Source organism: Calypte anna, unplaced genomic scaffold (assembly GCF_003957555.1).
Source record: "Calypte anna isolate BGI_N300 unplaced genomic scaffold, bCalAnn1_v1.p scaffold_183_arrow_ctg1, whole genome shotgun sequence".
NCBI classification, from domain to species: domain Eukaryota; kingdom Metazoa; phylum Chordata; class Aves; order Apodiformes; family Trochilidae; genus Calypte; species Calypte anna.
Genome location: NW_022045469.1, coordinates 158512 through 179422, shown reverse-complemented (window position 1 = coordinate 179422; position 20911 = coordinate 158512). Strand labels below are relative to the sequence as shown.

The window sequence follows — 20911 nt, the reverse complement described above, 5'->3', positions numbered from 1 at the left end:
AAGTATGAAAACTTTAAATGTTCTGATGCAGAATGTGAGCCATGTGCAGAAGATCGGATGACTCCTATGGCTGCTGAAAAACCCTAAACATTTCCTTAGAGAACCCATGAGCTCCTGGTTCCTCATGCTGTAGATGAGGGGGTTCACTGTTGGAGGAACCACCGAGTACAGAAATGACGACACCAGATCCAGGAATTGGTAGGAGATGGAGGGGGGCTTCAGGAAGCAAAAGCTGCTGTGCTGATGAACAGGGAGACCACGGCCAGGTGAGGGAGGCACGTGGAAAAGGCTTTGTGCCTTCCCTGCTCAGAGGGGATCCTCAGCACAGCCCTGAAGATCTCCACATAGGACACCACCATGAAAACAAAACAGCCAAAACTAATACAAGCACCTACCATGATAAGCCCAATTTCCCTGAGGTAGGAGTGTGAGCAGGAGAGCTTGAGGATCTGGGGGATTTCACAGAAGAACTGGTCCAGGGCATTGCCCTGGCAGAGGGGCAGGGAAAATGTATTGGCTGTGTGCAGCAGAGCAGTGAGAAACCCAGTGCCCCAGGCAGCTGCTGCCATGTGGACACAAGCTCTGCTGCCCAGGAGGGTCCCGTAGTGCAGGGGTTTGCAGATGGCCACGTAGCAGTCGTAGGACATGATGGTCAGGAGACAGTACTCAGCTGTGATGAAGAATAAAAAGAAAAAGGTCTGTGCAGTACATGCCTTGTAGGAGATGTTCTTGTTGTCCCAGAGGGAATTGGCCATGGCTTTGGGCAGAGTGGTGGAGATGGATCCCAGGTCGAGGAGGGAGAGGTTGAGGAGGAAGAAGTACATGGGGGTGTGGAGGTGGTGGTCACAGGCGATGGTGGTGATGATGAGGCCGTTGCCCAGGAGGGCAGCCAGGTAGATGCCCATGAAGAGCCAGAAGTGCAAGAGCTGCAGCTCCCGCGTCTCTGCAAATACCAGGAGGAGGAACTGCCTGATGGAGCTGCTGTTGGACATCTGCTGATTCTAGAAGGCATGGGGAGCTGTTTGAAGAATAAACACAATAATTTAGGAGACAATTTTATGGAAAATGAGACCCCTTTCCCATTCCATATCTCCATCCTTCACACACACACTTTTCTAGTAGTTCTTTCTTAAAGCCCATGGCTGCAGCCCTGGTTGTTGATATTTCTGTTAGGAAGAGCAGTGACTCTGTTCACTGGCTGCCAAGGAGATGTCCCAGCTCTGCAACAGGGGCTTCATGAGAATGATAGGGACAACGACCAATACCAGAATAGAAATGATACATGTTAAACCATTGGTGATGCCCAAGTCTATCAGCTTCGGTGCTCTCTGCATAAAAGAACACTCAAAAAAGAAGGCAGTTTGAGAGATTTGGTTTTTTTTCTTTATAGCTCCCCCCATCTCTTCTGGGGAGTGTTCCTGGGTATCAGAACCCCTCAGCATTGCTGCAGCACTCAGCCAGAACAGAGTGAGCAAAGAGCATTGCCTTCAGCTGCATGCAGAGAAGGGGGAGCTGAGCTGTGTCTCTGTCTCTCCCTGCTGAGAGCAGGGGGACCCAGCTCAGAGCACTCAGTGTCTGACCCTTTCTCAAGGTCTCAGCACCCTGTTTCCAGCCCAGGACACACCAAGATCATTGTACCCCCTGGAAGGCAGCTCCCAGCTTGGACAGACATCCCAAGGAGACAGCCCAGGGATGGAAGGAGGGCATCTGATGAAGGGAGGTCAGCTCCCTGCCCAGCCTCACTCAGACTGCACTGCCCAGAGCTTCCCAGGGCAGAGCACAGCTGGACACCTCCTTGCCTGAAACCATCTGCATGTGAGAAGCCACAAGAGCTGTGCCTGCAGCTGAAACTCCCTCTCTCAGCCTGGCATCAACAGCAAGAGCAGCTGAGGGGGGCATGGAGAGAGGATGAGGAAAAGCACTCAGGAAAGCCTTTCCCTCCCCCAGCCCTGCACAACCCCTCCCAGATGGTGATAATGCCTGGCAGGCAGATCCAGCCCCTGGGCAGGGGAAGGTGGGCACATGGCAGCACAGATGCACTTCAGCTCTCCTGTGAGCAGATGGAGGAGGAGGTGCTCAACACCCCAGACCCCATGGGCTGGCTGAGGGCTGTGCTGTCACACAGACCCTGATGATCCTGGGAAGGAGATGCGGCATGTATCTGTAGGGTAAAGGAGGGTGAAAGCACTGGCTGAGGTTGCTAGCACACAATAGGGTGATGGTGTAGGTACTCACAGCCCCTGATCTCACCTCCCCAGATGAGGTTTCCTTCAACCCTTAAAAGACAGAGAAAAGTGAAAGTACAGCCTGAGGAAAGCCAAGTTTTCCAGCAGCAACCTGTGCCCTGAATGTGAATATGAATATCCCCTCAGAAATAATCTGGGTATCATTTTGGATCTGAGAGCACTCCTGATGCACAGAAGCCTCTCAAAAGCAAAAAGACCCTTCCCTGTGCTCTGTCTCCTGCCAGCCACAGCTTCTGCCAGCACCAGGGAGCTCCCTGGGCAGGCTGAGAGCTGTCCCTGGCAGGCAGGCAGGCAGCAGAGTCCCTGCCCCAACACACAGCCCCTGGGCTGCAGGACCCTGCTCTGAAGGACAGCCCTGGGCACCCCTGCCTGCACACACCCCCTCAGCCCCTGCAGCCATCCCCAGCAGAAGGCAGCCCCATGCCCTCTCCCTCTGACGCTGCTCCAGGACAGCCCCGCTCTGCCAAACCTTTGCCTCCTGCCCACCAAAATCCTCCACAAGGATCCCAGCAGCTGTGGCACAGGCTGCCAGCTGGAGAAGGAAGACCCCCTGCAGGAAGCCCAGCTTCACTGCCCTGCAGCCAGAGACTCACCATGGCAGAGGCTGGGAAGATTTCTCTCTCCCCCAGCCCAGGCAGCTCTCAGCTCTCCTCCCAGCCCAGGCTGCCTTTCTCCTCTCTCTCCCTCCTCTCTTTCCCCTGCCCTGCTGCCTGCAGGCAGTGCCCTCAGCCCTGCTGCGCTCTGCAGAGGAGCTGCTCCTGCCCAGAGCTCTCTCTCTGCAGCACTCTCTGCTTGCCAGCAGCTCTCTCAGGCTCAGGAGCCCGGCCCAGCAGCACAGGACCAGCACCAGACTTTGCCACTTGCTCAACTCTCTCGGGGCTCCCTTCAGCTCCCCCTGTGGCTCCCCAGGAACCCAATGGGACACACACTGAAGTCATCGCTCATGTCCCCTCCCTCTCTCCTTTCCAGCACAGCCAGTTCCCCTCTAGAGACACAACCTCTGCTTCTCCCACTCTCCCACTGGACACCCAGGCAGTGCCAGGGGGAATCTCCTTTCCCTCCTCTTCCCACGCAAGCCACGGGTGACACTGGAGGTGCCAGGGGTGGTTCCAGACATGAGTGGGTCTCCAGCTCCTGCCCCCCAATGCCCTTCTTGTTGTGAGGGGCCCAGGACTGACCCCAGATTCGAGGTGCAGCCTCACCAGTGATGAGTACAGGGGAACAATCATCTCCCTGCTCCTGCTGCCCACACTCTTTTCTGATGCAGCCCAGGATGCTGGTGGCCTTCTTGGCCACCTGGGCACATGCCAGTCCATGTTCTGTCTGCTGTCAACCAGCATCCCCAGGTCCTTCTCTGCCAGGCAACTTTCCAGCAAACTGTCCCTTTGTCTGTGGCATTTCCTGGGGTTGTTTTGACCAAAATGCAGAACCTGGCACTTGCCCTGGTACTGCCTCAAAGAGTTCACCTCAGTTCATTGACCCAACCTGTCCAGGTCACTCTGTAGAACCTTTCTAGTCTCTGGCAGATCCACCCAGCTTGGTGTCATTTTCAAATTGCCTGAGGCTCCACTCACCCCCTTGTCCAGATCATTGATAAAGAGATTGAAGCAGAGCAGTCCCAGCACCCTGGGGAACACCACTGGTGAGCAGCCACCAGATGGACTGAGCTCCACTCACCACAACTCTTTGAGCCCAGACATCAGCCAGGGTTTGACCCACAGCTCTAGGCCAGATAGAGCCAGTTTCTTTAGAAGGATTTTGTGGAAAAAGCCATTGAAATCTTTACTAAAGTCAAGGTTGTCAATATCCTCCACCTTTCCCTCATTCAATCAGTGGTCACCTTGTCACAGAAGGAGATCAGGTTGGTCAAGCAGTCCCTGCCTTTCATAAACCCACACTGTCTGGTCCCCATCTCCTGGCTGTCCTGCACATGCTGCATAATGGCACTCAGAGCATCTGCTCCATCCCCTTCCCTGCCACTGGTCAGGCTGACAGGCCTGTATCTCCCTGGATCCTCCTTTTAGCCCTTCTTGTAGGTGGGGATGACAGCTCTCAATCTCCAGTCTACTGAAACCTCCCCAGTCAGCCAGGACTGCTGATAAATGATGACAAGAGGCTTGGTGAGCACTTCTGCCAGCTCCCTCAGTACCTTTGTGTGGGTCCCATCTGGCCCCATAGACTTGTGTGCCTCTGGGTGGTGCAGGGGGTCACTGATCATCTCCCCTTGGACCATGGGGGCTCCATTCTGCTCCCTGTCCCTGTCTGTCAGCTCAGGGGACTGTGGAACAGAAACAGGACTGAGGTACCCCAGGAACAACTGGTCCTACTGCTGAAGGCTGGGACAAAGAAGGCATTAAGTACCTCAGCCTTCTCCTCACCCTTGGTCACTGTTCTCCTGACATCCAATAAAGGATGAGGATTCTCCTTCACCTTCCTTTTGTTGCTAATGTGTTCACAGAAACATTGATTATGTTCTTCAATGGCAGCAGACAGATCAAATTCCACACTGAGTTTGGCCATTGTAATTTTTTCCCTCTGTAGCCTCCTGACATCCTTTAAGTCTCCCTGAGTGTCTTGCTCCTTTTTCCAAAGGCCACAAACTCTCCTTTTTTAGATGAGTTTTTACCAGATCTCTTTTTTCAGCCAGGCTGGGCATCTTTCCCCACCAGTTCATCTTACAGCACATGGGGCCATCTGATCTTTCACCTTTAAGAGTTTCTTTTTGATCAGTGTCCAGACTTCCTGAAATCCCTTGCCCTTCAGGATTGCCTTCCAAGGAATTCTATCAACCAGACTCTGAAAGAGGCCAAAAATTGCCTGCCAAACCTCCAAGGTGACAGTTCTGCTGACCCCCCTCCTTACTTCTCCAGGGATCAGTTCTTCTGACCAAGGCTGGATTTACAAGAGACCAGGCTTCCTAACAAGGGATGGGAAGAGCTTATCCCACAGAGATAAAAGGGGTTTAGGACAGGAGATAGCAGGGCTAATTAGCCGAGCTTTATACAAGGTATGACGAGGGACAGCGGTGAAATAGGGGTCACTGGAGAGGAGCCTGAATGTGACATAGCAGTACCTGGGGGAGAAGGGTGTGCAAGCAAGGGCTCCCAGTCCTGTGTCTTGGTGAAGGAGGAGAAGGGCACTGCATATGGCTGGGGGAAGACAGGAGTTGGTGTGAGGTTGGGGGCTATGGGAATATTGGAGTATGCTCAGGAGGTGATTTGGGCTTCTCCCAGACAAAAGGAGGCCCAGCAGAGGTGCATCTACACCAGTGCACAGAGCATGGGCAACAAATAGGATGAGCTGGAAGCCATTGCACAGCAGGACAGCTGTGATGTAGTTGTCATCACAGAAATGTGCTGGGATGCCTGTCACAGCTGGAACACTGCAGTGAATGGATAGAAGCTCTTCAGAAGGAATAGCATGGCAGGAGAGGTGGTGGTGTGGCTCTGTCTGTTAGGGAAAGTTTTGACTTCATAGAGCTTAGTTCCAGGGATGAAAAAGTTGAGTGTTTATGGGTAATGAAGAAGAGGAAGGCAGGTAAGGGAGATCTTATATTTGGAGTCTGTTTCAGACCCCTCAACCAGGACAAGGAGGCAGATGACCCCCCCTCATCATCTGATGTAGAAGGGAACATGATACCAAAAGATGAGGAAATGGCAGAACTGCTTAATAACTGCTTTGCCTCAGTCTTTAGTAGCAGGGACAGTTACATTCAGGGAATTCAACTCCCTAGCCTAGGGGACAGGGACCAAGAGCAGAGAGGTCCCCCCATAATCCAGAAGGAGATAGTCAGTGTCCTGCTGCACCATGAGGAGGTGCATAAATCTGTGTGACCGGATGGGATGCACCCAAGAGTGCTGAAAGAACTGGTGGCAGTGCTTGCCAAGCCACTTTCCATCATTGATCAGCAGTCCTGGGTCACTGGAGAGACATCACAAGATTGGAAATCTGCTGCTGTAATCCCCATATATAAGAAGGGACAGAAGGATGATCGGGGAAACAGAGTTCTCAGTTTGACCTCAGTCCCAGGGAGGTTGATGGAGCAGATCATCCTGGTTGGATGTCCAGGCCCAAAGACCTGGGGTCAATGAAGTTAAATTCAGCTAGCGGGGGGGCACGAATGGTATCCCTCAGGGTTCAGTTCTGGGGCTGCTCCTGTTGAACATTTTTATCAAGAACCTAGGTGAGGGGATAGAGTGCACCCTGAGTAAATCTGCAGGTGACACATAGCTGGGTGGAAGTGTTGATGTGCCTGAGGGTAGGGAGGCTCTGCAGAGGGATCTGGACAGGCTTGATGGATGGGCCAAGGCCAAGTGCATGAGTTTAACTAAGGACAAATGTCAGGTCCTGCACTTGGGCCACACCAACCTCCAGCAGCACTACAGGCTTGGGGAGGAGTGGCTGGAGAGATTCTCAGCAGAGAGGGACCTGGGGGTGCTGATTGACAGCTGGATGAACATGAGCCAGCAGTGTGCCCAGGTGGACAAGAAGGTCACCACCATCCTGGCCTGATTCAGGACCAGTGTGACCTTGTCCTCAGCCTTGGTGAGGCTGCACCTCAAGCACTGTGTGCAGTTTTGGGCACCACAGGATAGGAAGGACATGGAGGTGCCTGAGAGGGTGCAGAGAAGGGCAGCCAAGCTGATCAGGGGTCTGGAGAGCAGAACTTCTGAGGAGAGGCTGAGGGAACTGGGGCTGATCAGCTTAGAGAAGAGAAGGCTGAGGGGAGACCTCATTGCTCTCTACAACTACCTCAAAGGAGGTGGTAGTGAGACAGACACTGGGCTCTTCTCTTTTGTGACCAGTGACAGGACAAGAATAAATGGGTTAAAGCTTAACCAGGGGAGTTTCAGGTGAGATAATAGGAAAAACATCTTCACAGAAAGAGTGTTGGAGCATTGGAACAGGCTGCCCAGGGTGGTGGTCAGGGCACCATCCCTGGAGGTGTTCAAAAGAAAGGTAGAGGAAGAGCTACAGTGGGTGGTTTAGTGGTTAGGGGTTGTAGGGTGGACAGCTGGACACGACGATCTTACAGGTCTTTCCAACCTTGGTGATTCTGTGATTCTAGGGAGGGAGATCTCTATTATTTCATCATCACTGTGCCCAAGATGGCCTCCAACCATCACATCAACAACAAGTCCTTCATTGTTTGGAAACACCAGGTTCATTGCAGTGTCTTCTCTGATGGGTTGCCCCACAAGATGTGTCAGCAAGGTCTCTTCCACACACTCCAGGAATCTCCAGAACTGTTCCCTCTCTGCTGTGCAGTATTTCCAGCACACATCTGGGAAGGTGAAGGTCTCAGCAATTGCAGTTAAAGTTAATCTGCCTCTTCATCCTTGATGGATCCTCTAGAGCCATATTGGTTCCTCCTAAGAGGACTGTACATGTTTTGACATCCCAAAAATGGAAGAAATTTTTGAAAAGTCAACTACTTACACCTAGGAGATACACATTTCATAGATATAAGAAATAGCCCTATAAAGAGGAAATAGACTGCCCACAGGTCAAAGCAGCCACACGTGGAAAAGCTCTCAGGTATCTGAAAGAATTGGTTGTACACAATGTGATCTATACCATGATGAGACTGTAGATCCTTATCACATGCCATGCCCTAAGCCTGTGAGGCAAAGGTTTGTGCATGCTGCACCATCCCCATTTAACCCTACACTATCAGTAATGTTATGGGTTCCTGGAGAAATGGAACCAACTGTGGGTGATGGGATTAAAACAGCACGAGAATATGAAGATGCTGTCATGGCTCCTCATCGGGCCTGGGTCTCAGCTGTAATGGGAACAGCTAAGAAACTGCACCTACCCCATCACAAAGCCCTGGTGGTGCTGTCGAGAGCCCATACCTGGAACTGTCTGGGACCATGTCATAGAATCAGAGAATCATGGAATGGGTTGGGTTGGAAGGGTTAAAGATCATCTATTTCCAATCAAACCCATTCCATGATTCCATGATCCCACCCAACTGAGGCCAGCTGTGCCCCTGTCCCCATGGAACTCGCTTCTTAATCCCATCCACAACATCAGCCTCACTCAGCAGTAGTGTCTCTTGGAGCTGCTCCAGGATGAGCTTCCCATGCTCCAGTACCCATGCTCATCCTGCTCCATGATCCTACAGATCATTCCCATGACCCTCCAGATCATTCAGAATCACAGAATACCTCAGGCTGGAAGAGACCCCTGAGCATCTCCTTGTCTGAGTGCCCTGCTCAAGGCAGGATGAACCAGATGAGGTTGCTCAAGGCCTTCCCCAGCGTGGCTTCATCCACAAAGGGGCTGAAAGTGCCGTTTGTCCACACCACAGGGGGGGATTATAAAGACAGGAAACAGTGTTGGTACAAGGTCTGGACATTGAGGCACCATCACGGCTTTCCAGGAGGACTTTGGATCCCTGATGGCACTGTGACCCTCATCATCTTGTGAACTTCCCACCCACCACATCATCCACCTCTTCATTCCAGACATCACCAGTCTGGCTACAACAAGACAATGGTAGAGCATGGCAAAGGGTTTGCTAAAGGCCAGGTGTACCCCATGCCTTTCTGTCCCCTTCCCACTCTGCTTCAGCAATCCCCTCTTTGTCCTTCACCTGCCTCGAGCAGGATGGACCCCATCACTGTCCCAGGGACTGAGGTCATAGAGTCATAGAATCCTAGAATGTTAGAGGTTGGAAGGGACCTCGAGATCATCCAGTCCAACTCCTCTGCCAAAGCAGCATCACCCAGGGCAGGCCTCACAGGAACACATCCTGAGATTTGTTGAAAGTCTCCAGAAAAGGAGTCTCCACAATCTCTCTGGGCAGCGTGTTCCAGTGGTCCCACAACCTCACAGTCAAGAAGTTTCTCCTCATGTTCAGGTCTAACTTCCTATGTTCTAGCTTAAACTCATTATTCCACTGAAAAGAGATTGGCCCCTTTCTTTTTGACACCCACCCCTCAGATATTTATAGACATTCATAAGTTTCCCTCCTCAGCCTTCTTTTCACAGAGCTAAACAGTTCCAACTTTCTCAGTTATTCTTCATATGAAATATGATCAAGTCCCTTTATAATCCGTGCTCTCCCTGGGACCCTTTCCAGTAGATCCCTGTCCCACTAGAACTGGGGGCCCAAAATAGCATCCAGTATTCTATATGTGGTCTCAGAAGGGCAGAGTAGAGGGGTAGGAAAACCAAGCTAGATCTGCTAGATCACTTTTGCTGATTCACCCCAGGACAACATTGACCCTCTAGACTACGCATTTAGTCATCCCTTTGTAGAAGGATATCAGGTTAGTCAAGCAAGATTTCTGCTTAGTAAATCAATGTTGGCTGCTCCTGAGAACCTTCTTTGTGTTTGCACAATCGGAGTACTGAATATTCTGTAAGGCAGACTTCCCTTTCCCTACTCTGTACTGAGAGCTACATCTACCATTGCAGAGATGAGGAGTCCCCTCAGTTTCCAGAGAAACTCCTTCCCCTCTTTCATCCCCCAGGGTGGTACTGACTGTAGCACAATGGACCTTCCAGTACCTGTGGGGAGCCTAGTGGAACACTGACAAGGGACTTTTTGCAAGGGCTTGGACTCATAGGATGAGGAGCATTGGGTTAAAGCTAGAAAGGAGTTTATTTGGACTGGATGTGAAGAAAAAGTTCTTTACCATGAGGGCACTTGAAAAAATGGCACATGTGTCCCATAAGGGTTGTTTAGGCCTCATCCCTGGAGGTATTCATGGTGAGGCTTGAGGAGGTTCTGAAGAATCTGATCTAGTTTAGGGTGTCCCTGATTACTGCAGTGGGGTTTGAATGGATGACCTTTAGAGGTCCATTGCAACCCAAAAAATTCACAGATTCTAAGATTGTAAGAACTTTGGCCACCTCAGTTACTCTGGAGAATGCCCAGAGTTCTCCTAAGACAGTGTTAGGAGGACCCAAGACCATGGGTGGTTTACACAGACTAATGAGCCAAGCCCTAGTGCTGTGCAGACTGCGGGCAGTAGAGGAGGATCCTGGGAGTACCTGAAGGGTGGGTTTGGGCATGGTGGAGCTTTTCTTCAGAGTGGGAAACAGCTTGGGAATGAAAGAATGGCCCAAAGTGCAACTGGGGATGCCTGGAAGGGAGAGCAGAAGAAAGAAATGTCAGTGCAAGGGCCATGCTGGGGAACACCACATCCCCCAGAAGGAGCCTGGATCAGCTCAAGGCTCTGTGTGCCAAGGCAGATGCAGGGAGGACACAGAGATGTCAGGAGAGGAAGGGGACAGCAAGGTGGGGCAGGCGGGTGAAGGAGCAGAGCCTGCAGGGCAAGAGGCACAGGGGATGGGACAGCCCAGGACAGACTGTGCTGGAGATGGGAGAGGGAAAAGCTGGAGGCACACTTGGCAGAGCCAAGCTCTCCATGCCTCTGCTGATGGCTCTTGTCTCTGTCCCTGATGGCCATGGGGAGATAAGTGGAGCTTCCAGCAGCACTGGGGCTCAGGGCCTCCTTGTCCATGTGCAGGAGGCTGGGAGGTGCCGGGCCATAGTCCTGCCCTTGGCATTGCCCATCTCCACATGCCAGTGCTGCCAGGAGAGCCCTGAGGGCTGAGGCAGGGACAGGATCTCCCTCCCTTGCCAGGGTCTGGGGCTCAGGGCCGGCACCTTTGGGGAATGGGCTCAGGGCTGGGCCCTTTGCAGTCCTGACACACAGCCAGGCTTCCTCAGCACCAGAGCCACCTGCACCTTCCTTTTGCCCACCTGTCATCACTGCCTCCTGCTTCCTGCTCCTCCCACAACCTGCAGGGGACGCTGCTTTCTCAGTGCTGTCCCTCAGGGGGACCCAGGCACATGCCAAGAAACTTTGGAAACTTGGGACTTGGACTGTGCCTTGGACTTTCTTGTGGAGAAAGAAGCTTCTGCAGTATGCTCTCCTTGCCTCTTGAGCAATTGCCATGGGCTCAGCATCAATCCCCCAGAGGGCTCATTACAGCTGTGAGCTGGGCTCCTGGGATGGAGGGAGCTGCTGGCAAGTGGGCAGTGCTGCAGAGAGAGAGACCTCTGAGCAGGAGCAGCTCCTCTACAGAGTGCAGCAGGGCTGAGGGCACTGCCAGGGTATCTGGGGGAGATGAGCAAGGCAGAGAGAGCTTCAAGGGGGTGAAGATGGAGGGGATAAGTGCCAGTTGAGTGGAGGAGAACCTTCCCAGCGTCTGACATGGTGAGTGTCTGGTGCAGGGCAGTGAAGCTGGTGCAGTTCCTGGAGGCATCTCCTAAAGCTGCAGAGCCAGGGCTGCTGGGATCTGTAACAAGGGAAGGGGCTGGAGGTGAAAGGGGAATTGTGAAGAAGAGGAGTGTGGGGGTGTGTGCAGGCAGAGGTGCCCAGGGCTGTCCTTCAGAGCAGGGTCCTGCAGCCCAGGGGCTGTGTGCTGGGGCAGGGACTCTGCTGCCTGCCTGCCTGCCAGGGGCAGCTCTCAGCCTGCCCGGGGAGCTCCTTGGTGCTGGCAGAAGCTGTGGCTGGTAGGAGACAGGGAGCAAGGGCAGGCTCCTGGTGCTGGTGAGAGAGGGATGAACTGCTCAAAGCTGCTCACAGCTCCAGCTGATGCCCAGAAGATTTCTGAGGGGCCTTTTCAGGAGTCCCTTCAGGGCAGGGCTTTCCTGCTCCTGGCTGGGCTCTCCTCAGGCTCTGTTTCCACTTGTCTCTCCAGGGCATGGAAAGCTCTTTCTGCACTCTGCAGAAGTCTCACAGACACAGACCCCAGTTCTCCTCAGCCCTTGTCTGAGGTGCTCCTGAGCCCCTTCACAGTCAGAGATGCCCCTGGACAGGTCCTGCTGCTGCCAGGAGGGGTCTGCAGGGCAGAGCTGAGCACTCAGTGGGTGGGATGGGGGCTGTGAGCACTGCCAGGGAGGAGAGCTGGGGACAGAGAAAGAGCTGCAGGCAGCAGAGATGGGCAGGGATGGAGAGGGAGCTGCTGCCTGGATGATGATGGCAGGGGGGATTCCTGCCCCTCCCAGCCATCCCCTGCAGAGCTGCTTCCTTCCCTAGAGCTAAACCCTGCTCTCTGTCACACAGTACAGTGCCCCAGCCCTTCAGATCATGGGCACTGAATTCTGAGCATCCTTCCAGCAGCCCCCCCACCAGAGAGGAGAAATGCTGTAGTCTCTGCCTCTGTCTCCCTGTCCTGACTCTCTTGGCAGGAGAACTTTGGCAGGTTCCCCTCTTGCCCCTGCTGCTGCTGCTACCCTTGTTTTTCCTCTTCTTTTTGCTTTGCTAGCAGTAGAGAATTCAGGTTCAGCTCAGGCACTGATGCTGCAGCTCCTTTCCTGCTTTTGTCTCTGTGCTGGAAAAGCATGCAAATTTCCTGAGATTTGGGGCTGTGAGGATTGCAGGGTGTGGGTCTCGGGGCTCAGCCCACCTTCCCTTCAGGATACCCCATCTTTAGGGTCTTTCCCTCTTTGTGCAGCTGAGAGCAGGACTGATGGACAGAGCGGCTGTCCTCACTCTGCACTAAGGGACAGTCCCTTTGCCTCTCAGCATCCTGAAGGTTTCACTTGCAGAGCAACAAAAACACCAGAGGCTTCTGCATTAAAAGTTTTTCTTTGTGTGGGGGAGTAACTGGAGCAGAAAACCAGTGGGTGCTGCACTAGGGTTGACAATGCTGAAAGGCTCTTGGATTTCAAGATGTTAAGGATGTCAAAATGTCCTCAATGTCAAGAGTTGATTTGATCTGAGATTCCCCCTGTGTTCCCTTGTAGCATTTGTTCTAAGGAGGGACTGACTCCTGCAGAGCCCAGAGTGCAGACCCAGCTCCCAGGGAGAAACAGCTTGTGAATGAACAACTCACAGCTACTGAATGGAACCTGAAAATCTTGTTGGCTATTTGGGGATTTCTGTGAGAAACTCAGTTGATCCCTTTTATTTTTCTGACAGTGTACCATCCCAAGAGACAGCAGATGTCCAACAGCAGCTCCATCAGGCAGTTCCTCCTCCTGGCATTTGCAGACAGGCGGGAGCTGCAGCTCTTGCACTTCTGGCTCTTCCTGGGCATCTACCTGGCTGCCCTCCTGGGCAACGGCCTCATCATCACCACCATCACCTGTGACCACCACCTCCACACCCCCATGTACTTCTTCCTCCTCAACCTCTCCCTCCTCGACCTGGGATCCATCTCCACCACTCTGCCCAAAGCCATGGCCAGTTCGCTCTGGGACAACACCAACATCTCCTACAAGGAATGTGCTGCACAGCTCTTCTTCTTTGCCTTTTTCATCTCAGCTGAGTTTTATCTCCTGACCCTTCTGTCCTACGACCGCTACGTGGCCATCTGCAAACCCCTGCACTACGGGACCCTCCTGGGCAGCAGAGCTTGTGTCCACATGGCAGCAGCTGCCTGGGGCACTGGGTTTCTCACTGCTCTGCTGCACACAGCCAATACATTTTCCCTGCCCCTCTGCCAGGGCAATGCCCTGGACCAGTTCTTCTGTGAAATCCCCCAGATCCTCAAGCTCTCCTGCTCACACTCTGATTACAGCAGGGAAATTGGGCTTCTTGTATTAAGTTGTTTATTAGGTTTAGGTTGTTTTGGTTTCATTTTTTTATCCTATGTGGAGATCTTCAGGGCTGTGCTGAGGATCCCCTCTGAGCAGGGAAGGCACAAAGCCTTTTCCACATGCCTCCCTCACCTGGCTGTGGTCTTCCTGTTCGTCAGCACTGCCATCTTTGCCTACCTGAAGCCTCCCTCCATTTCCTTCCCATCCCTGGACTTGGTGGTGTCATTTCTGTACTCGGTGGTTCCTCCAGCAGTGAACCCCCTCATCTACAGCATGAGGAACCAGGAGCTCAAGAATTCCCTGAAGAAACTGATGTATGGATGATTTTTCAAAAGGATTAGAATGATTGACTTAATTTACAGCTGTCTCGTAACATAACTCATTACAAACCCCTCCACTCTCCACTGTTTTTTATGGGGTTTGGTTGTAGATGGAAGTTATTTCATTTAAGTTTTTTCTCTTTTCCCTTTCCAATATTTGCCCATACATTAACACAATTATTTGTGCCCTTTTTTATCATGTGTCTCTCCATGTATTCTTTTTTCCCAGAGTCTGTTTGAATTAATAGCGGTTCTTTCTCTTTTTTTTTTTATCAAAATAAAAACCCTTTTCCACTAGGATGCCCTTTTAAGGAAATTTAGATGCAGAAATTAGACTTTTCACTGAGGTATCCAGATATTGTGGCTTTAAAACTGGGTGGAGGTACACTAGCCTGAAGTTCAATGCTATTTGGGGGTTGTTTTATATTAATAAGATACTCAATAAAATTTTACAAATGTGCAGTGGAGCAATCCCTTGTGGCTGGTGGGATGCAAAGGGTTGGAGAATGCTTTGGGTGTTTTGTGCTTGGGATCCTGTCCTCAAAATCTCTTTTTTTCACCCTGAGGTGGGCATAAAACAGTTTCCAGCACAGTGACTGGAGAGGTAGGAGATAGAGCTGATGGAGAAGAGAGAGACTGAGCTGTCCTGTTCAGCTGAAACCCTTGGCTCTGCAGACCATTCTCCAGCTCTAATTATAAACATGGAGTGTTATCAGTCCTAGAAGCAGACACTGACTGAGAAACTGGCTGTTCATTCCAGCAAGTGCAGATACTTGCAACAGACTGAGCTGAAAGCAAAAGTAGAAGACAGAAAATTAGCTTTATCTTGGCCCAAACCAGAACATTCCACCCCTTATTCCATACCATTTTTGTCCTGCTTCAGATATTACCATCACTTATCCCTAAATACACCTCTACACAAATTATTACTCTCTATTTATCTTAAAGCCCACTAAGTTAACTTAGTTTATGATTGCAGATGTTCATCTATTCTAGCAGAGTCTTAAAATAAGAAATGACTGTCCCAGTTTATGTCCATGGTCCACAAGGTGCAGATTGCAGATGTTAATTTGAGGAAGTAACTGGATGCCAGTCAGTGAACCTAGTTCTGGTTTCATCACCACAATATTATCCTGAAAAACACTCACAGAACATTGTTAATTTATGCAATAATTCACATAACAGCAATTCATGTGGGGCATGAATTCACACTCCCCAGATTTCCATGCTCTACTGATTGAGCTAGCCATTCAAAAATTATGTATTCTCACCTAGTGTTTGATTCCCTTGTGGTACACACTGTACTTCTCCATCTTCCATCATCACCCACCAAGTGTGTTCAGGCCCTTGAGCAAAAGCAACCTCACAAATGGGTTTGCCTTTGCCCAAGGCAGGAAAAACCCAGTTTTCCTCAGCAGATTCTTTTCATGCACCACAGGTTCTTTGTCCCCATCTACTGTGTGTAGAAGATCTGACTGAGCAGGACCAGCTCAATTGATCATGGAACCCCTGGTGTTATCTAACCAGGTGGCTTTTGTCAAATGCTTGTCCCAGTTTTTAAAGGTTCCACCACCCATTGTCTTTAAGGTATTTTTTAACAGTCCATTGTACCTTACAATTTTCCCTGATGCTGGTGCATGATAGGGGATATGGTATCCCCACTCAATACCATGTTCTTTGGCCCAGTTACTTATAAGACTCGTTTTGTAATGAGTTCTATTTTCTGACTCACTTCTTTCTGGTGTACCATGTCACCACAAGACTTGTTTCTCTAGGCCCAGGTGGGTCTGGACTGGCAAGATAAAGGTGAATTTTTTTATAGCTTTGTGGGCCCATCAAATCCATCCAGGAATAGATGAAACACACAGATGGGGTCATGAGGGTGGGGTGGACTGAGCATGGATGTTATTGCACAGCTGATCCATGAATGTGAAACATCTGCTGCAGTCAAGCACAGCAACTTGATGTCTAGGTACTATTCATGGAGTTGTTTAACCCTGAACAAGACATCAGCAACACCCAGGGTCGTGTTGGCTCCTGCTAATGGGACCACAAAGGTTTTCATATCCCGAGGACAGCAGAAATTTTCAATACTTAAACTACTGTAATTAGCAATATGGAGAATGAGAAGATAAAGAATTATGCCCTCTCAATAAAGGAGAAAAAGGGAAAAGCGAAATTATAACTGATTTCCAGATGACACTCAAAGTACAGAGATGGGTCTTGAAGCAGTTTCTCCTAAGAAAAAAAGTGAAAAATGTAAATAACAGTCTGTAGAAAGTGTCACATGAACTACGGAGGTGATTTCCATGGTGGCTGCAGGTACCGGCTCAGTGTCACCATCAGTGACACAAAGCCCAGTGATACTCTTTAGTAGATTGCAGAGCTGACATTCAGCTTAACAAGGAGTGAGGAAGCTCTAAGAACAGCTCTGAGACCAAACCAACCAACATGGTGACCAGTGACTGTGAAACCCATACAGGGAAAATTACAATGTAATGTTTCAACATGCTCTGATCAGATCTTTCTTTGTTGTTGAACCCCAGCCAGGCACTGAACACCACTCAGCTACTCACTCAGCTTTCCCAAAGAATTGAGGTGGAGGAATGGATTGAGACAAAAAAAGTTTATTGATTGATTAATGATTAAATACTCCTCTTTGCTCATTCCCATTCCTCTCACCTATGCTCCTACTCTCAGCTTCAGGCAGCCAACTCTGTCACTGTGTTCCTGTCCATCTTTCTGTGTCTCCTGACAAAAAGGATTTCTCATAAGATTATTCCTTATAGAAAGGTGACCTCATGAGGGGCAGCTAGTACTTAGCATATGGTTGAGGAGTGTGTTTGATTGGCCATGAAACTTTATCATGCTTTGTTTGCTTTGTTTGCAAGGAGGAAAACTCCTGCTGTGCCCCTGTGCAGCAGTTCTCTAAGGAAAAGAGGGGGGAGCTGGTGCAAAGGAGCTGAACCATCCAGCTGCAGAGACCAGGGGAGAAGTCTGATGGGAGGAGAAGTGATGCAAGTCCCAGGGGCCAAGGAGAGCAGTGGTGGGGTTGGGGAGGTGAGGAGCACGGGTGTCCATCCAGGGTCAGACCTCCAGGAACTGCTTCCTCCTCTGGTGCAGACCTCCTGAGGAGACCCTCTGGGTCATTATCACTTCGAGAATGATGCTAGAACCTCTACTCTGAAGTGCAAAGTAATGAAATATTCCCTTTCAATTAAGAGTGCAAATGTGCACTCCTCATCTTCCTCCTCATATCCACTAGGAAAAAATTAAAAACTCCAAGGAGCTCTAGAGGTCTTGAAGACATGAAGGAAAAACCAGAAGATAAAGAGCTCCTTTGGGCTTTTGAGGCTCATTAAATGAGCCTCAAAGAAGAGGCTCAGATATTGAGAGAAGAATGGAAAAAATCTTTGACAAAGTCACAATACCTTAACACAAAATAGCTTCACACACTGATGGGCCCCCCTGAGCTTGCCAGAGCCTCCCCATGGCCTCCTTAGAGCAGATCCCTGGAGGCCATGATTGGAGAAGGGAAAAGGCCATATGCTGGTGGCTGGAATGCTGAGAAAACCCTTTGGTTTATTGGATGCAGCAGAAAGGCCAAGCCCTGACCCCAGGCCCTGGGAAGGCAGATCCTGAGAGCCTCAAGAGAAAGTTTCCTCTGCCCAGCCTTGGTGGCCAAGGACACTGCTATGGCCAAGGGGACAATGACCTCACTCCTTGACAGAGCCCTTGGTCACCTCTCCTTCAGGCTGTCCTACACTGTCCATGCCTGCATTTCCTTCCCTTCAGGCTGTTGTCACCCTTCCTGCTTTCCCACCTAACTCTCACCCCAACATTTCCAGACCTCTGTTCTCTCTCTGCTCTCCCTGCCTTTGTCTTGAAAACAAAATCCTGGGTTGATACAAGACCACTATGGGTACACCTCTAACCCAATGATTCGCTGGGGGTGAGACTTCTTGTTCTTTCCCTACAGTATGAAGCTTCCAATGTGAAATTTGTGAAGCTTTTTCTTTCGACTGCTCTTGCAGGCAGCAGCTCCAGGTGACCTTTGCCTGTGCCAAAGTCATTCCTGCAGAGTAGAGGAAAAGAAGATGAAGCCCCTGTGTGCAGCTGTCCTTACTGTCACCCCCTGGCAGTTTCTCTGTAGCCCCGGTCCTATGACAGCCCAGCCCTGCTGCCCCATACATGGTCCCAGGGCCCAAGCGTGCAGGCACAGGCCAGGACAGGGTGCACTCCTGCTGGAGACAGGTCTATCTGATGGGATGGCCTCAGCAGTCCCTGGGGCTGTGTTACCCCATGGCTGTCCACTTGGGTGGCATTTCCTGCTCCTGGAGAAACCATGTCAGCTGTGGGGCTTCAGCGACAGCTCTGCCCCAGGCTCTGCTGGGCTCGGGGCCAGGAGAGAGCCAGGGCAGGGCTGGGAGTTCCCCCCATGCAGGCACTGAGCCCAGCAGGAGGATGGAGATGCTCTGGCAGAAAGACTCAGCCTAAACTGAGGACACCCATGGCTTTCTCTGCCAGGGTTTCATTTGCCAGCCCAGAACAGCTCCTTCCAGGCTCTCCCACCTCCCCTCCCCTCTCTCCCAGCACAGCCCACTTGCTGCGGGCCCCACACCAGTGCCCAGCCCAGGCTGCTCTGGGCAGTCCCACCACAGCCCCAGCCCCTCTGAAGGGCACAGCAGCTCCTGGGGGGCAGAGAGAGCTCAGAGCCCCAGATGGGTGACCATGCATGGCACAAGGAGCAGGAGGCACCCTGTGTCCCCTGCTCTCCTCTCCAGGAGATCTGCAGAGCTCTGCAGCCCCTCGGGGCCATCCCCTCTGCCCAGCCCAGCACAACAGCCCTGGCCCTTGTGCTCCTCAAGAGCTCTGACTGCTCCAGGCACAGAGCAGCGTTCCCAGGGCTGCTGCAGCCAGGGAGGGGCTTTCACTTCCCATTCATTCCTGATACACTGAGCAGGGACAGCAGACAAAAAATGTTCCAGGTACATTTATTTTACTTAAACCCAGTGAAGGCTCTCCAGGTACACAATTTTTCTTGGTCAAATAGGTGGGTGGATAACAAGGTAAGAAGGAAGAGAAAAATGATTACTTTAATGAAATGAAAATCAAAGCTAAAGAAAAAGGAAAAAAATGTAAAGAAAGACAGACTAGGAATGTCGTGCATTGTGTCATTTGCATGAAAAAGGAGGCAGCTTATGGCTGCTGAAAATCCCTAACTGTTTCCTCAGAGAACCCTTGAGCACCTGGTTCCTCATGCTGTAGATGAGGGGGTTCACTGCTGGAGGAACACAGAAATGACAAAAGCAGGTCCAGGGATGGGGAGGAGATGGAAGGAGGCTTCAGGTAGGCAAAGATGGCAGTGCTGATGAACAGGGAGACCACGGCCAGGTGAGGGAGGCACGTGGAAAAGGCTTTGTGCCTTCCTTGCTCAGAAGGGATCCTCAGCACAGCCCTGAAGATCTCCACATAGGACACCACCATGAAAACAAAACAGCAAGAGCCTAAAAACACACTGACCACAATAAGCCCAAGTTCCCTGAGGTAGGAGTATGAGCAGGAGAGCTTGAGGATCTGGGGGATTTCACAGAAGAACTGGTCCAGGGCATTGCCCTGGCAGAGGGGCAGGGAAAATGTATTGGCTGTGTGCAGCAGAGCAGTGAGAAACCCAGTGCCCCAGGCAGCTGCTGCCATGTGGACACAAGCTCTGCTGCCCAGGAGGCTCCCGTAGTGCAGGGGTTTGCAGATGGCCACGTAGCGGTCGTAGGACATGATTGTCAGGAGATAAAACTCAGCTGAGATGAAAAAGGCAAAGAAGAAGAGCTGTGCAGCACATTCCTTGTAGGAGATGTTGGTGTTGTCCCAGAGGGAATTGGCCATGGCTTTGGGCAGAGTGGTGGAGATGGATCCCAGGTCGAGGAGGGAGAGGTTGAGGAGGAAGAAGTACATGGGGGTGTGGAGGTGGTGGTCACAGGTGATGGTGGTGATGATGAGGCTGTTGCCCAGGAGGGCAGCCAGGTAGATGCCCAGGAAGAGCCAGAAGTGCAAGAGCTGCAGCTCCCGCCTGTCTGCAAATGCCAGGAGGAGGAACTGGATGATGGAGCTGCTGTTGGACATCTGATGCCACTACGGATACTGAACTTCTAGTCAAAAAAAAAAAAATTATGTCAAGACAGTGTGAATTCAAGAAACATTTTAAAATTTCTCCCAGAGACACACAAAGAGCTTCTCCCATTTCTTGAACACCTTTTAAATGTACCTTTTAAACACCCTAGTTTATCCTGGCTGAATGTCCATAAAGGAGCAGGAGGGGTCTGTGCTGTCCTACAGCAATTGGTAAAAAGGAGCAGAAGGGGATCTCAGATTACATCCACTCTTGACATTCAAGAGCTTTACATCATTCTCACCCCAATGCATCACCAGCTTGCAGAGAAGAGCTGAACAGATTCAGCATGGTTTGCTCTGGTACAGTTTCTCAAACACATATGGAAAATTATAATGCAGAAGCCTCTGGGGTTTCTGTTGCTCTGCAAGTGAAACCTTGAGGGTGCTGAGAGGCAAAGGGACTGTCCCTTGGTGCAGAGTGAGGACAGCTGCTCTGTTCATCAGTCCTGCTCTCAGGTGCACAAAGAGGCAAAGACCCTAAAGATGGGGTATCCTGATGGAAGGGTGGGCTGACCCCCAGCCCCACACCCTGCATTACCCAAAGCCCAACATCTCAGGTGGTTTAAATGCTTTTCCTCCATGGGGAAAGCAGCAGGACAAGACCTGCAGCATCAGTGTCTGAGCTGCACCGAAATCCTCACCCCCCAGCCCAGTGAAAAGAAGGGGAA

The 20911-nt window shown here is 51.1% G+C and overlaps 1 protein-coding gene and 1 pseudogene across 1 annotated transcript; one reads left to right on the top strand and one right to left on the bottom strand.

Annotated features, from left to right (window-relative positions):
• Nucleotides 1–13158: 13158 nt before the first annotated feature.
• Nucleotides 13159–14079, top strand: LOC115600268 (olfactory receptor 14J1-like). The gene has a single exon (XM_030468604.1). It carries the CDS (start codon nt 13159–13161, stop codon nt 14077–14079), a length of 921 nt encoding a protein of 306 aa, XP_030324464.1.
• A 4678-nt stretch (nt 14080–18757) lies between these two features.
• Nucleotides 18758–20096, bottom strand: LOC115600256 (annotated as a pseudogene).
• Between the last annotated feature and the right edge of the window lie 815 nt (nt 20097–20911).

Excerpts from the sequence above, each read along its gene's own strand:
- LOC115600268 (XM_030468604.1), top strand. The coding sequence starts at position 13,159 with ATGTCCAACAGCAGCTCCATCAGGCAGTTCCTCCTCCTGGCATTTGCA.